This window comes from Exophiala mesophila (genome assembly GCF_000836275.1).
Source record: "Exophiala mesophila strain CBS 40295 unplaced genomic scaffold supercont1.6, whole genome shotgun sequence".
NCBI classification, from domain to species: Eukaryota; Fungi; Ascomycota; class Eurotiomycetes; order Chaetothyriales; family Herpotrichiellaceae; genus Exophiala; species Exophiala mesophila.
In genome coordinates, this window is record NW_015622509.1 from 2,294,502 (window position 1) to 2,311,104 (window position 16,603).

The window sequence follows — 16,603 nt, forward strand, 5'->3', positions numbered from 1 at the left end:
TTTCACCGCCTATGAACATTGGTGACTGAGGATCACAGTCCTGAATTCATCTCAATTCAGCTCTCCCCTCCCCCAGACTCTGACTGTTCCATCGCCTTTGATGTGATACAACCACTCTCCATCAGCCAAATCGCTCGGTTGATCCTCCGACTGGCCACCTCTACTGGCCCTGACGACCCCACTGACATCGTTAGCACTGCCGGTATCCAAGCCTCTCAGCTGTAAAACCCAATCACTCTGATGCGCCAGACTGGTGACGAGATGCGCATGGTCCGTCTCAAGGGGCGACATGGCGTTGTGCAGGAGGGGCGAGTCGGCTTGAGCCGTGACGATTGTAGCCAGTGACTGCAAACGGACTGCTGAAACAAGGGCGTTCAAGGACAATGGTGTCGTGGATGGTTGGGACGCGAGGACGAAGTCCAAGCCGTCCAGGATCACGGTCGGCGCTGAAGAAGAGACTGATGTAGCGGTCGGTGGACGGGGACCTGCTGTTGCAGCCGCTGCAGGTATCCTCTGGACAGTAGATGATGAGGTTCTGTTGTCGGCTCGATCCGTCGACGAGCTAGAAGCTGAACGTAGGACTTGATTCACAGTGGCGGTGATGTCGTTCAACGCCAGTGATTTCAACGCCGTCGTCCCCTGCTCTTGAGAGCCAGGACTCATTGTTGGATGAGGAGTGGACGGCGCTGAACCCCTCCTCAGACCGTCCACATAGAAGAGTCTCTTCGCCTTTACTAAAGCCGGAAAATCAAGACCCTGTAGGTTTCCCAATGACATACAAATCAGCCATCATGAGTCATTCCTGAGAAAGGGCCGTCTTTGATCAAATCCAGCCACAATGAACGCGAACAAGAGGGGCAGAGCAAAACAGCAACTACCAACTCACCAACTTCTTCCCCATCTCACACCATGTCAGGTAATCCCTGACAAAACTAACGATCACGACATTTGTCCCTTCTGACTCTCCCAGATTATGGCCGTCGCGACTGTTACCACCGATAGCCACAGGACCAGACGGTTGTCGACGACGCTGGTTGTGGCCCTGATCCTCAATTCCGTAGATGGAAACGTAAGCAAGACGCAGTAAAAGCCATAACGAAGGCGTCGATAGTGTGGATGTCACTAGAGTCTGAGTGTGTGTTGATGATGGTGTCGAGATACTCGACCTCAAATATGGGACAATAGCCTGAGGGAGAGGTGCCGCGATGGGCATTTTCTCCCTGATTGAATTAGTCCAGTTCAGTTCAGTCCGTCTATTTCGTATTTTGTTGATCTCAGCAGGTGTTCTACTTTTCTGAACCACAAGGCCAGGACTTTGGTGTTTATAGTGTGGTGTATGGAGTGAGGAGTGGAAAAAATATTGCTGAAGTTCTTAACTTTCGGATGGACTTTAACATAAGTTAGCGGCTGACACCTTCAAGAATAATAATATTTACCCAGTTGAGAACACCATATCGGGTATCAAATTAAATGAGAACGGTAACTAAGATCTTCACTTATTTTTGCTCTTCTCAAGACTTCTTCAGAATCTCCAAATGAAGCGTCAAAGCAATCAAGCCTGCGTTTCTCCACTCTTCAGCCTCGTTGGACTGACTCAGCCTTGTTGCACAACCGTAGTCAATTCTAGCCTTACGACTACCTTTATATGTTTACAGACAATATAGAACGCCTTGCAGCATGTCCTCACTTCTTTGGGAGTTAGATTATGTGTTGACTTAATTGTGTATTCCCATCGGTAGCTGCTCTTTGGGCGAAGATGACACAACTATCCTAGTTTGTCACCTCGAGTAACCTTCCACCTCAAGCAACCCGCCGACCAGTTCTCTTGTTCAAACTACCATCTTGGTACCTTGTCATAATGGAATTGTCCACATAAGCCTATGCCATCGTCAAAAGCATGATTCTCTGCTTGAATGCCAGAATTGTATCTATGTGAACCTCTGGATCTTTCCGCCCAAATTCAGCCAAGAAACTCGCAGTGAGAAGGCTCTCGAATGGCGACCAAATCGATTGGATCCCGCCGAAGAAACCTCAACCTCGAATCCACTTGAAGCGTTGTTGTTTATCTTCGATGAACTCAACCTCTGCTTTACTCGGCTCTACTCATGACGGAACTTCCCTTCGATACCTCCACTCTTACCAGGGAACAATTACGAGGTGTCGGCATTGGAATCTCTTCTGAAGTTGTCCATATCCTCGGGACGAATATTATTGCCAAAATCCCCGCTCCACAGGCTCTCGAGGATCATAAAGTCGAGAAAAGGATATACGACCGTCTACAGTCGCATCCAAATATTCTTCGCTATCTAGGTCAAAGCCCTCCAGAATGCACGCTATTACGCAATGCCCTATTATTCGAATACCATAGTCATGGAACTCTGATTAATTGCCTGGATCAGATTATCCCTGGACGAAGTCGGTCTGTTTGATATTAATCTCTCTTGTGTTCGAAACATTGACAGATCTTTTAGTTGGCCCTTTCAAGCTATATCAGCTGTAGCGTATATTCATTCAAAAGGTGTCGTGCATGGCGATCTTGGTCTTCATAATTTCCTTCTTCATGACGACGGTAGGCTCGTGTTATGCGACTTCGCGGGCTCTGGTCTAGATGGTTCACCTCCCAATGTGAGCGCTGGCGTACGATATCTCAACCCCTTATTTGACACGGACTATCCCTCAGAAAGCGATGACATTTTCGCACTGGGCACCGTACTCTACGAACTTCATCGTGGAGAACGGCTCTTTAATGAGAGAAGCGATCAAGAGATTAGTCGGTATCTTCGAAACAAACAGTTTCCCGATCTATCTTTAGTACCGTCACCGTTGAGGGAAGTGATTGAGAAATGTTGGACAGTCACCGGATATAAGGCTAGTGAAGCCTGGATTGAGCTAGGTGAGTATATGACTCTCTCTCAAGACCGACCTAATTTGTAAACAGAATCAAAATCCTCATTCGTTGCCAATCCATGGGGTTTCTGGCCCCTCAGACTTGCAGTTGGCGCTGTCGGTCTAGCTCTCATTTTGATATCGATGTAACAACATTGGGGGAGTATTGTTGCGGGAATTGACTTCAATGGGGGATCAAATGGATAAGTCGAATCACAACTCTAGGTACAGGAACAATTACAGGGGCGGCAGCTTCATTGCATAAATGAAATTCCATTCATAGTCGAGGATCTCAGAAGAATTGAAGAAACACACTGGCGAAGAGCACACACACAAGCGATGACGAGTATTTCTCATCCCAAGTCAGAACGCAAGGAACCCAGAATCTATTGAGCCAATGTTGAGTAAGAGGGAATCTTCTCCCATCCGCAAGGGGGGCTCGAGGGACCTCTTCAAGCTAGCCATTTCTTACACCCTCACCTGTTCGAGAATATACCAGGTTTTCAGATGTCGACGCTCATTTAGATGCTGTGTCATAGGGCAGAAACAATGCTTCCTGGTGTGTTGCTGAGTCTATAGCAATTCTACCTTTAGAATTCTGCAAAAGCCTGAGGAGAACACATATTTCTCACCGGGGTATAAGCGTAAGGATTCACAGGTGGGACAACGTCCTGGTCTTGACGTTGACCCTAATGAGGTTTCCCATCTCGTAATCTGGCTGCAGACAAAATCTCCATACGGCAGTGATGCAGTTTTTTCATTCTTGCAATCGAGTTTTTGGACGATACTCTCGCTCATCGATGGTTGTGGTGTGGTGATGACCCGTGTATTGTAGAAGAGATGTGGACTTGTATCTTTGAGAGTGCACCTTCGATAGACGAAGGGTGATGAGAGGGTAACACACATTTCGAGAATTTTCGTTGATCGCGTTCAGAGGATGGACGGGGCCAGACATGGAATTCGACATAGACACCAGAGCAGGAGTGACCTGAGTTATAGGGCCCTCTACTTTCTCGGGCGATTTGGCAAGCCATCAATCAGTACATGGGACAGACACGGTATGTGTGAATGTGTATATCGAACTGGACTGTGTACCACGTGTTCGGAATCCAGTGGCCATGCTCCTCCAAGTGAAGGCATGGTTGATGACCGGTCACAAGCAGCCAAACAAATTGTTTCCTTACCTTCAGCGACCTCACTTAGCCCTCAGTCTTTCTCCCGTCACTATCCATAACTCCTTGATCCCTGTCTCTCCAGGGTTCTCTCTCGTCTGCTTCTCAGGCGCCATCATCAGAAGCCCAGACGTCTCAAAGCAGCGAGCCTCAATTTGAAGAGGTGAGCTTGGTACGAGAGCAAGAAGACTGCGAAGAAAGAGGCTGAAGGGGTCTACAGATACCGTCTGCCCGATCTCATGAACAATTACGCATTGACAGCAAAGATTAGGAGAGAGAGAATTCGCTGAGAGTAGGGGCAAAGTGTCAAAACCAAGTAGGAAATGATTAATGGAGCAGTGATAAAGGCCTAGTAGGTAAAAACTGTCCTCCTCAGGCGCCTCGTATAGGCGCTAACCCTCTGGGAGGGGCCTTAACGCGGAATTGTCTACTTCGGTGGTTGAGATGGGCATAGGGCTCCATTGCATTTGCATGCTGTTTTTGCTCCATACGTCGCCTAAATTGACAAAGCACCATTTACTTTCCCAGGATGCGATTCCTGGATTTCGAGGCAGGGTCATCGTAGCACATGTAGATATGAGAAGCAAGATTCGGTCACATGATGCATCGTCTCTCGAGTCCATTGCATTTTCGGTGTGAACATGGTATCAGTCAAAGGAAACAATATTGAAAGAACATCGGTTGTCTGGTGATTTGTGCCAAGTTTTGCAAGGCTTCACATATTGTTTCCAGCGTGTATCTAGCTGGACCCGCAGGCCTCGCAAATCGAAATTCGACAGAACAAAAGTCTGACCTTAGCGCTGATTTCCACCTCAAGTCTTATTCATTGTCATTTCGAGACTCGTGAGCGAAACTGGAGAGCCAGAATTCTCCACGGATCAGGCAGAGAGAGAGATCAATCATGACAGACTCATTCTCTCTCTGTTGCTGCAATGCCACTCCAACCCTCTTGCGCATCCTTTATCTTCCACTTTTCAGAACCCACACATAACGGCGCATTGCTGACTTATGCTTTTGATGGGCCTCGGGCACCCTTTGGTGCGCCAGACTGGAAACCATTGGAGAATTTGCTGTATCGCGGATAAACTGTCAGCGTCGTTCTGAATTTGATAAACAAAGTCGTAATCCTTTAATGGATTTTCCCAAAACCCTGCACTGTCATTCCACTTTGACTTTGCGGTCCTCCTCTTTTTTGTGCAAATCGACCCAGCTCTTTTACGTTCCCTCCACGCAATGACCGCACAGATAATGGGGTATTCTTACCGAGCAACAGACTTCAACGACCTCATGCGGCCAGTGCCAGTGGTCTTACGTCTCTTGGCCTTCTCGCTCCATTCATACTTTCGGACCTTTGCGGAGGGATACTAAATGACGGAAAAGGGTCAGTGGACACGTTGATGAATGGATAACCGTGGTTCTGGAGTTGCGAGAAGGAATGGGTAGAGGATGGAAAGGGTTTTTCGTACTCCGCAGTTGGCGCAGGTGTGTTTCTGGATATGAAGACTTCGTCGACCGCATCTGTCCAGAGTGTTAGTAAATTGTCCAGCAGTCGTTGGAAACCAGTCGTTGGAAAACGAACCTCCGGCAGAGAGTGTGAGTCTTGTTGTGCCCTGTACATCAAGAAACCCGGTCAGAACAATTCAATTCATCGTCGAGAAGCGAAAAAAGTGTGTCAAAGTGGTTCGTACTCTTTCCGAAAGAACTGGTTCCTTTCGTCATCTTGCCTGATTATTCGTGTCCACACGTTCTATAAAAGTCGTCAATGTCGATTCAGTAGGTTTGATGGAGGTTGAAACATACGCAAGTGGTTGATGGGTGGAAGGAACGGCGTCGTGGTGAACTGGCAATGGTTCATCCAAAGATCCTGCGACAAGTCCCATCCGCAGTTGTGCGGGTGCCAAGACCAGGAAATTCGAGAGATGAAATCTTGGCGCTCGATCACAGTCACGTGATAAGACTAGCCTTGTGGTACCGGTGACTAATATTTTTGGTGCGATTGAACAGTGTGGGGTGGCGCCAGGCTGAATCTCACCCAACTACTTCTCAGCCTTTTGATTCTACGCTGACTTTTTCTTGATTTGATAACAAGATTTGTCCCGGGTCCAAAAATTCCATTGAAGAATACAATATTGCTGAAAATATACTATGGATGCTTGAACAACTTCCTAACAGAACTTATAAACTTCCAATGGCGATATGAGGATGCTCCAGACGATGATGTTTTTACTAAAGGACCCGATGATTCTGCATGATTTGCGATGATGCAACTACAGGCACTACTCAACCTGGTCGCATTATTCTCGCATGCAGGCAGGTAGGTCGGAACGGCGATCGTGTTGGCAGGCGATGACATATAGTCTGAGCACCATGACCGAGCACTGTCGGAAGTCGAGAAGTTCGGATCGAGCATATTTCGGAGGCAAACATCTTCATCGCACTTGGCCCTGGTGCTGGAATTGGGAGGTGATGTCGGTTGCACCACGCTCGTCTTGGATGTCATGTTCGAAGGCGGCGCTGTCGACGCTACGGTCGAGGCATTGAAGCTTGGTCGAGCATGAGTCGAATTCGAGTTGTCAACTTGGCTTGTAGTCAAAGAACCCTCCGTGGTATGGTTTCCGTCCAGGGATGGGACAGTGGTGGCTGTCGACGTGTTGGACCAGATGCTTGAATTGAAAGCAAATGTTAACGAGATACTGGTATGCTGGGATGTGCTGTTATCCACTGTTGCATTGGAACTATCTGGAGGCTTTGTCGTTGTTGTCATTGATTGCGTCGTGGTTTCTGTCGACAGGTTCGTCTGGGCTGAAGTGGTGGGAAGACTGGTCGTCGAATTTGTGTACGAGATCGCCGTCGCATTCGCATCCGTCGCGGTGCTGTTGACACTTGTGGGAGGCGTCGAAGGCTGAGCAGGAATGTTGAGATGTTGTCCAATCTGCAACTTACCCCAGTCGACATTTGGATTAGCTTCGTGCAAAGCAGCAGAACTGCAGTTCAACCTCTGAGCAATGATGTCGAAACGATCTCCAGACACAACCTCATAAAGTGGAGACTGGGTCGGCGCAGTACTTTCGGAAGTCGATGTGCTGTTCACAATGGGTGAATTAGAGCTCGGCTCGGCGGCTGTCGATGAGCTGATGTCGGTGGAAGTCGTTGTGGTGGTCGAGGGGTTTGCGGTGTCGCTTGTATTGGTTTGGCTCGGGGCGGCAACGGAGGAACAGTCGCCACCTGGGACTTTCAGAACGTAGCCGACCCAGATAGATTTCCAGTCTACTACATCTGGATTGGCCGCTTGGAGGGTCTCAAAGTTGACCTTCAAGGTTTTGGCAATCTTATAACCATCGTCCCCTGCAGCCACGGTGTAATTACAAGGAATGTAGATGGCATCGTTTGAGCACTGCACAGACCTCCAGCTTCCATCAAAAGAACTTGGATACTTCCAGCTTTTGCATGCATTCGGCGTGGTGATTTTGACCGATTTGACATATGCGCTGAACGGGGCATCCTCAAACTTGGTGTACCCACCGGCCCAGAAGACGGTTCCAGCATATGCATCAGGATCACCAGCACACCACACACCAAGATGCAGTCGAGATGGAGTCTGCGGATACTGCCAATCGCCAGTTGTAGTGCCATTGTTGCGCAAAATCCTCACAACGCGACCGTCAATGGACCAGGAGAGCGCTTCTGGAGTCCAGTCGTAACTGTAGGTATGGAACTTGCTCTGAGGCGAATCCACAAGCTCCTCTGTTCCTCGACCGTAATTTCCAGTGATACCTTTGCCGAAGAAGTTTGTCTGAACTTTGCCAGTCTTATTACCAAAGTTGTTACCAGACCATTCCCAATCAACTTCGTCTCCATCATCAGCCATCAACACAGCACCCGTGATGATGCCAATGCCAGGAGCCGCCTTCAAAACCACCTCGACCTTACCGTACAAGAAGTAGAAGTTGGTCCATATGTATGGCGCATCATATCGTTTCCTAAATGTAAAGGTCGCGCCATCGTTTGCTGCATAGTCAACGGTTGCGTGGTCCGCTAGAGTCCATTCTGCTGGGGTGGACGATTGTTTGGTGAAGTCAATACTGTAGCTAGTTGAAGCCAGACCTGGCACTGGAGGACAGGCCTCTATGAATAGTCATTAGTCAATCCAATGACCCTTTTGGTCGATGCTTCTAAGGAGAAGTACATACCTCGTAATGGATTACATCCTGAATCAGTGGCTGAGGTTGGGGTAAGCTGCGAGTAGACTGCTAGAAGAGCCCACAAGGTCCTGATACGCGTGCGATGCATATTTTCCTCAATGTTCGACGAGCAAGATGCCTTGGGAAGATTTACTTACCGGGAGCAGGGTATTACATGACGAGATTGAGGAAAATGGTAAGATCCATAGTCAGGTGTATGTGCTCGCCGCAAACAGACAATGCCGTTCAACTTGCAGTAGGTCATCTGAATTTAGAAGACTTGTGCCGAAGGACACAAAGGCGCTCGCTCGATTTGCTTTGACCGCACCAGACGTGTATCGTGGGCGCCATGCCGTTTGCGGCGTCAACCTACGTGAAGAGCTCTTATAATGGTTAGAGCGTTGCGTAGTCGAATTGTGTCAAAGAAGATATACATTGAATGAATAGCTAGGCTAGCAAGCGACCCAGAGAACATTTCGCTCTGTTACGATGGCATATTGTGGTGGCCGAGAAGAGATCTACTGAGATGATAGAATTGGGTTTGAAGAAGACATAATGAAGCGAGGGTCTAGGGCCGAGGGGGCCGAGTGTCAGCCAACCATATCTAGAATTCAACGCCCCCAAACCCTGCCCTGTAAAATTCTAATTAATTTCCGAAACTCTCGTAGTTACTTCATCCCATTCTGATGGATCAGAATCAAAACGATTCTGCGCAACCGAGAGCGCGGTTAGTTCACACGGCTGAGACGTAAGCCTTACAAGTGACGCAAAACAGTCTGGTTTGTAGCACAAAGACCGTCGATGAGCTCTGTCGATGATCTTTTGTGCTAGTCGCATTCATAGCCTAACACATATGTCTTGGCTGCCAACTCCAGCATCGTTTCCCACGCCTGAAACAATGGCGACTCCGGTACATGGCCCCGGCGAGCAGGAGATTTCTGTACGATATCCAATTACTGCATCAACGATTGATGACCTTGAACATGATGCAAAAGTCTCGGTACAGATCTCGATCGGTTGAACTCTGAACTCCGTCACCCGAACCAGATTCGTGAATGTTGTCTGGGCGGCGGAAATAGTGTGGCTAGTTATAATAAAAGATTCTGCAGATGAAGAACCACTACTGGTGGTTGGTGTGGGCTGGCTACCTCCACTCGAGCCGTTTTCACCGATCGCCGTGCCCATGTTTTCGTTGACCGACGGAGAACTTGTCCATGGAGATCGGCTTGGCGAGGTTGTAAAAGAGGCGTCTGCAACTTGAGTGGTAGGGCCGGTCGGTAGCGGGCTCCTTGTGCCAAAGATGTTTGACGTTAAGGATGTTGTACCCCTTCCGCATTCACGTGCTACCGAAAAGCACTGCGTTTCCGTGATCGTCGATGTCTGGATGATCGTCACCACCAGATGTGTCGACACCAAAAGGTCTACAGACGTCATGGAAGCATTGGCAAAGGTATAAGTCGAGGACGTTGTTTCGAGCGCCGTTGACACATCGGTGGTACTCGCGCGTGTACCTTCTGATGTGCTCGAAGGTCCCGACTCTGCAACTGCTGTTGCGAAAACTTGGCCGAGGGGACCGTAAATCAAAAGTGCAGAGTCTGGAGAATCTGAAAATGGTATATCAGCACCGTGCTTCCGTTGACACTAAGGGCTCGGTCTTTTCCACATGTGCCAATTACCAATACAGGCATCTTGTACTTGGAGGACTGACCTTCATCTTCTTCCACTAGTAGTATCTCGGAAACATCAGACCAAAGGATGCAGGTATTCAGCACATTATGGTCATCGAAAGTAGCCCCCAAGCATGTTCCAACACCATTTACTATGTTGTGATCGATGCAGGCACCGATGCAGTCTTCAAAGTTGTCGGTGTTTTGTACCCCTATCTTCACTCCTTCGTACTCAGTCTTGCACTGCAACTGGTAGGTATAGTTCTGAGGTCCAAGGTAGAAAGAACCATCGTTCTCGTCGCAGATGGCCAATGTCGTGGTCGTTGTTGGGGTTTCTTGTCGTCTTGGGAACTGTATGGCTCGTTTAGTCTATATTTCTTTCTCCGTTTGTGTATGCTGGGACACTCGTACCTTTTTCCAGCCTTTCTGTCGTCGATTACGTTTCGATGACAAGCGAGCTGGCGCTCTGCTCCTACCACGGGGAGAAATCTCCCACCCAGGAGTTGCTGATGCAGCAATTGCGACTCCTAAGAGATCAAGTAGTAGGCCCAGGATAATCACAATGACACAGGAAAACATCTTTGTTTGGCGTAAGTCCCCCAGATAGGAGAGAAAGCAGGTGTTGACACATGTTGTTTAGTCTGAGAGCGCAGTAAGCAGGGCCCTTAGAGCATTCTCGAGTTATCTGTGGAATGTGGAAATGCAGCAAAACAAAAGAGTTGTTTGTTCTATTCTGAGACAGTCGCATTCCTTTGCATTGCACGACAACCTCGAGTCTGTTGGGTGTATCTATAGTCGGTCAGGGTGCAGTATGCCACGCGGCCAAGGTCTCGTAATAATGGCCTCTGATGACGTCCAAGCACCACTAATGGTCCAAGGACCCAAAGATGCTAAGTTAGGAATTGTCACCGTCAGGCGATACACAAAGATTATAGGCTGGAGGGTGGCCCGAAAAATAATCTCCGGGCGAGAGTCCTCAGGTAAATACAATTCAGGAAGGCACTCAAGGCCCGCCAAAATCAGACGCGCTCGGACTGGATGACTGGGTTGCCCATCTATGCGTACCCAGTAATCCTTGACGGATAAACATCTGTCCATGTACGTACAGAACAGACTCTCAACCCCTGTGCACATATTTCGGCAGTAGTGGTGGGTCTTCAGTCTTGTGACCTGCCCCGTTAAAATCCACAATACTTGGGCCAATTCTATAACGAGAGTGATTCATCCCAAGTCCCCAAGAAGAGGTGGATTGAAAAGGGAATTTCGAGAAAATTGGGAACGATTGAGCATGCCCTCGAATGTCCGTCATAATTTTGGATGGAATACTGGCGGAATTGATAGTGTGGAAGCGTCAGGGAGAGATGGCTCTGGACATGTGGATGCAGAGGTGGCTAGAAACAGGTCTGCGGTACTAGGCTGTCGTGGTGGTAAGTATGCGAACTCCCACAGAATGTCGTGGGCCCAGACAGGAATGGCAGACGGATGGCGGAATTCATGATGGCCTGTTGTTGGTGTTGTGGCTGTTCCAGTATCGTGAAACGGCCTTTCGTGCCAACTCGTTCTGAAACTCAGGTCGAGATCTATAACGATTGAAGACGGAAAATTCCAGCTCGGTCATGACATAAGAATTGGGTCGGTCTTGAATGCTTCGCCAGATTCTCTGAAGAGCCTCTTCGAGGATACGGGCCACTTGAGGATCCAGCCTTTCGGTTTGACTGTTGTGGGCTATATTGATGGCTTGTCTGAGAGTCATGGCAATCGTCCGGGACATACTACAAGGTAGGTGAGAGTAGGATGGTCGCGACACCGGAGGATTTGTTTGCTAGTACATCAGAGGTGGTACTGAGCAAAGTGGAAGGATATGAGTGTTAGCTTTTGGGCGACCATTCGAGAGGAGCGTTGGGATTAAGAGTCGTGGCCATTCCTCAGAGGTTGAGTTGCCGCAGATGCTTCGACAATGCCCAGATTGTGTCTGTCCCAGTGGGATTTATCGGCGAACAGAAAGATCAAGGTCGATTGAAGCTCTTTAGCCATGGGAATCATGCAAGTTCTGGCAGTCTGGCTCATCTGCCCCGGGTTGAACATGAGACCCAATGGAAGCAGGGTGGATTCTGAGTTTTTACCGACCAGGGCTGACAGAACTGGCACAACTGGCGACTGTAAGCGCAAACCCAGAGGAATGCATCTGCAGATTATGCGTACGGAGCTTGATCCAAAGGGCCAGGGTCCCGGGCGGCCCTCAGTGGGACTCGGAACCACTGGTGCCACTCTCATCGGGTGCCCTCGACTCCTCGCGAGGTGCAGCTGCACGTACATATGTCCCACCCACGTCAAAGCAGACTCAATGATGGAGATCTTATACTGATCCCTGCACTATCCAAGTATCCAAAGTTTATGTCTATAGTGGGATGCGGGAAGTCCTAATCCAGCCACCGGTCCTGCTTCAGCCATTTGTCCTACAGAATTGCGCATTTCTAGCATAAGTGTCGAGAAGATCTGCTCCTGCACCAGGACCTGTGCAGACCACGTGCTGGGGTTTCGGCTCCTGCAGGTCGTCCGGCTATAGCATGTCATAGACAGCACACGACGTTCAGCGAGCACCCTTTGCGAAACCCCGAGCTGTGATGCCGATGGTCTGTTCCGAGTAGGTTTTTTTTGTTGCAGCCATCACCTGGGAAACCTCCCGAAAGAGCCACCACCATCATAGCGGTGACCCCCGACCTGGGTTGTGGCTTATGAGAGCTGGCACGCTGGCCAATGCCACTAAACACTCAATGAGCGGTACCCAGACCACAGAACCACACGGTCTAAGATACTCAAATATGGAGTTGATGCGAGAGTTGGTCAGCTTGGCAAATCTTGACTTTTTCAGGCGTTCAGAGAGGCCTCTGTATCGAATCGACCTTCTGTAACAGAGCCGCCTGGGCCTTGACTCCGTGACCCCCTCCGCTACTGTAGTGTTTAGCGCTGCTGGCACAAGCAGCAGTGTTTGATCAAACAGTCAGCCGGAGACCCACAGGGATGGGAGGACACGGAGAGTCCCTCGTGCTACAGATGAGGGTGTACGCATATGCATGATGGGAGGGGCGCCAAGACTTTTCAAGTACTGTCTACTCCGTACTCCGTACATGAGGATGTCAACCCAGTAACTCCACTGGATGAAGATGAAATAAGGAAAGTGGGCTTTATGGACAATTGCTACTTGAGCAATGAAACCAGTTGCTAGATACGGCACACCCGTACCACATGCAAAACTAAGCCTGTTCGCGTTACTACGTCCGTATCAAGCAGAAGCTACAACCTATAGTGTTCACGAACATAGCCAGTCCCACTTGGAACTCAGAAGCTTACTCTGATCCAGTCGACGGATGGCTTGTTGGATGAGGGTGGGAGGGGGGCATATTCGTACTCCGTACAGCAGTACTCCGTCGTCGTTGGTATACTTTTGATGGAGATCTGGTTTTGGGGCAATGATCCACTTGGACAAGCTTTTTCCAGCTTGATGATGGCAAGCCCCTCACAGAAGAATGACAAGTTATGACTGGCCCCTCGGCCCTCTGGGTTGAAGGTCGAATACTCGCACAGACCAGGGCATAAGTTGCTTCCTACGAGGAGAACTCTTGTCTCGATGTATCTAGGATCCCTTGTAACAGCCATTCAGGCCCTTTACTTGATTTGGCTTCTTCAAGCTAGTTGTGCCACCTTGTGAGTCGTCGAATCTTAATTTTCTGAATTGGGTTTACAGCTGGCCTCGTCAAAAGACAGTCGCGTAGATTGTATGCTGCTGAAGCGCATTCGGGGTCAAAAGGTTGTAAGAATACTGAGGCAGGCATAGATGGGCAGTCTTTGTCGACGCAGATATGATATATCGGTGGATTTTCATCTAGACGTATGATCTGGACACACATTTCGAATGGGGGTAGGTGGTCATCGCGTCCAGATCCAATGAGTTAACTCTTTCAGGACATTGGAGACCATAGGGCGCCTTGGCGAATATCTGGACAAATTCACCTGTAGGTAGATATCTTGCGCCGGGAAGCTTGCGGGATATGGTGGACACATTCCCGCGCAACTACACAGCGTAGATATGAGTCCCTGTGAAAGGCCGACAACATGTCACACGCACGAGGAGCGGGCCGACCAATGTCTATCGAGGCCGATGAATGTCGATGAGAATGCGGAATGTGACGTACGATAGAAAGGGCAGGATTAGAAAACAATGTTACAGATAGGGTTACGCCAGACACATTGGGCGAAGTGAGCATGAAAGAGCCGCGAAGCGATGTCGAAGCGATGTCATGTCGCTCTAGCCTCTCGGCGAAGAGGATTGTCGGCATGTCATGTTCAAAGTGCATTAGCGAGCGTCACTTGTCACTAAACAGGGGAGCACGGGGAGTCTGCGGGATAGGAATTTGATCTACGGAGTACGGTGTGAACGTGAGGTCGTAACAAGCTGGCTCTAAAGTTGGAGGGAATGGTGTCTGGCGCAGCGGGAGCCGAGCCAACTTAGCGTCATGGCCAACAATACCCCAGTAAGTTGGGGAGGGCCTTTTTTTTTCGAAAGGTCCAAGGTCGACGCCATCAGCCGACTTCAATAGAAGATGATGCATCAAGCAAGTGTCGGATATGCTGACTGGACAAGGCATCTGGTGGATTTTGGCGTTGAATTTGGGGGTCAGACCCAGGAAGTGGATGAGGATTGCATCTGACTCGGCATATGGCCAGGGCTATGGTTGGCTGCCCAAAGACCATCGACACGACTATGTTGCGAAGGACGAAAGGGAATATGGAAGAAGACGGGCATGAAGTTGTGACCCTGATATCGCGGGCATGGATGATGGAGTCATCAGTCACATTGATTGCAAATAGATTCATGCCAATTTGACTGTGCTGAAAGTGTTTGCCGGTGGCCCAAGATGCTTGAATTTGGAGGGCTGGTCACTCATGCCTGCACCTTGTGCATTAGTTGTAAAAGACCCGAAGTGAATGTATCGACATGGGTGGTGGTACCCAATGAGACCTGAAATTCTCCGGCGATGGGTACCATGCGGCAGTGTGGGAAGCAAGAGATTGAGTGACGGGAGTGTCTGGAGCAGAGGGATCCGATGATAGCCACGGGACCCTTGGGTCTTGGGCTTTGGAATCTGGCAACGGAGTACAGGGAGGTGCATGAAGAGAGAAGTGTCGCGTGGTTGATGAATGGGTTGAGAAGTTGATGGCTGCTGAGGTTGTGGTGGCATGTCGCAGGCTACGTATGGGTAAGGTAGGCAGTCACGACCGACTAACACCGACAAATGAAGCAGGTGCAATCTTACCTAGGTCTAGGTAGGTAGCCCCTCGGCCATGTCTCTGTCCATACCCATACCCGTACATGTGACAGATGCCAGATGCCAGATGCCAGATGACGGTATTTCTTTCTTTCTGCCCGTTGGCTGCTGTTTGCTAGGCTCGAGGACCGACCCTCCTGGCTCCTTCCGTTCATTCAGAGTTCGAACCCCACTGGAGGCGTCGTCATTGCCAAGCCCTGAAATCAGAAGTCTCTTTTCATCCGGGGCAGGCCGGGGGTAGGTGCGCACGGCACAATGGGCGGGCAGGATTGCGCCCACGTCTGTCGCGGCACCGTGGACCATGTCATACCTGTTGTGGTGGAACCTTTGCCTTGGGGGTTGAAATCAGAGACTTGAGAATGCCATCAACACCTCGTAACTGGTGCCAGTGAGTGCATACTTTGGCGGTTTTTCTGTGTTCCTCCAATGCTCTAGGCGAGCCTCTTGCAAAGCAAGCGACAATCTGCCATCGGCCCGCTTGCCTTTGTACCATCTTTCATCTTCCTTCACCTGATCCCTGTACAGCTGAGTAAGGTTAGTAGGTAGCTACCTGGTACTCACGTACTGTAAGTTTCCAAACTCCTTCCTCCTTGGGCTCCTTCGACCACGATGGCATGCATTGCAGATCGTGACAGCAATCATGTCATAAAGAGACATTGCTGCCAATCGCACATTGTTCCTGTACCCGGCACCCTCAAACCGTAGATATGGCTGTCGAATTCGACGCCATCTCGTTCGCTCTGTGCTGTCAATGTGGACAATTAATCCATCCCCTACCTTCGACTGTGGCCTGACTCTCGCAACAGTAACAGACCTGATCCTTATCAACTAAGGCCTATATCAGAAGGTTCCGAGCACGACTGCAAGATGCAGAGACCCTCGGTCTTCCAGACCGAGAACATTGCAGAACCCAAGACCTAATCATATCTTCGAGGTGTACTGTGTATAGCCTTTTCTTGTTAGGTGTCAGGTATTTAGTTGTTGGCAAAGACCCTACCTTTGCCGGCGCCCGAGGTGCGGAAAACCTTAATTGTGAGGGGCCTCGATGGCCCTCGCCCCTCTTCGGGGCTCCCTAGTGACGCCTCGGGCCCACTACAGCGGAGGACTGCCTTCCGAGCAAGCCACCAACGCTAACCGCAACCTCACTCCTAACTTAGGGTGGCCCGAGGGCCTGGTAGGCGTAGGCTCGGGCATACTCCGTAATCGTACATGTCTCTTACTCCGTAGTTTATTATTATACACTCGCACACCTTCAGAAGATCTAACCAGAGGGCACGTGGACACCATTTAATCAGACGGTCTGAGGGGCCGAGGGCTAGCCTACTAACCGACGCTCCTTGGGAGAACTAGCGGATGCCAGTACTCCGTCC

The 16,603-nt window shown here is 49.6% G+C and overlaps 4 protein-coding genes across 4 annotated transcripts; 1 reads left to right on the plus strand and 3 right to left on the minus strand.

The window, feature by feature from the left end:
* Nucleotides 1-51: 51 nt before the first annotated feature.
* On the minus strand, nucleotides 52-1,389 carry PV10_08702 (uncharacterized protein; the record flags this gene model as incomplete). The annotated part of the gene is made up of 2 exons (XM_016373761.1): nucleotides 887-1,389; nucleotides 52-756 (listed from the first exon to the last, which is right to left on the minus strand). Exons 1-2 carry the CDS (start codon nucleotides 1,211-1,213, stop codon nucleotides 52-54), a joined length of 1,032 nt encoding a protein of 343 aa, XP_016220672.1. The 5' UTR covers nucleotides 1,214-1,389.
* Nucleotides 1,390-1,883: 494 nt separating this feature from the next.
* Nucleotides 1,884-2,934, plus strand: PV10_08703 (uncharacterized protein; the record flags this gene model as incomplete). Its single annotated transcript, XM_016373762.1, has 2 exons — nucleotides 1,884-2,419; nucleotides 2,472-2,934. The coding sequence occupies exons 1-2, from the start codon at nucleotides 2,106-2,108 to the stop codon at nucleotides 2,932-2,934; spliced, it is 777 nt and encodes a 258-aa protein (XP_016220673.1). The 5' UTR covers nucleotides 1,884-2,105.
* A 2,409-nt stretch (nucleotides 2,935-5,343) lies between these two features.
* PV10_08704 (uncharacterized protein) lies at nucleotides 5,344-8,348 on the minus strand (the record flags this gene model as incomplete). Its single annotated transcript, XM_016373763.1, has 3 exons — nucleotides 5,344-5,576; nucleotides 6,339-8,183; nucleotides 8,249-8,348. The coding sequence occupies 3 exons, from the start codon at nucleotides 8,346-8,348 to the stop codon at nucleotides 5,344-5,346; spliced, it is 2,178 nt and encodes a 725-aa protein (XP_016220674.1).
* Nucleotides 8,349-9,819: 1,471 nt separating this feature from the next.
* On the minus strand, nucleotides 9,820-10,485 carry PV10_08705 (uncharacterized protein; the record flags this gene model as incomplete). Its single annotated transcript, XM_016373764.1, has 2 exons — nucleotides 9,820-10,257; nucleotides 10,318-10,485. 2 exons carry the CDS (start codon nucleotides 10,483-10,485, stop codon nucleotides 9,820-9,822), a joined length of 606 nt encoding a protein of 201 aa, XP_016220675.1.
* Between the last annotated feature and the right edge of the window lie 6,118 nt (nucleotides 10,486-16,603).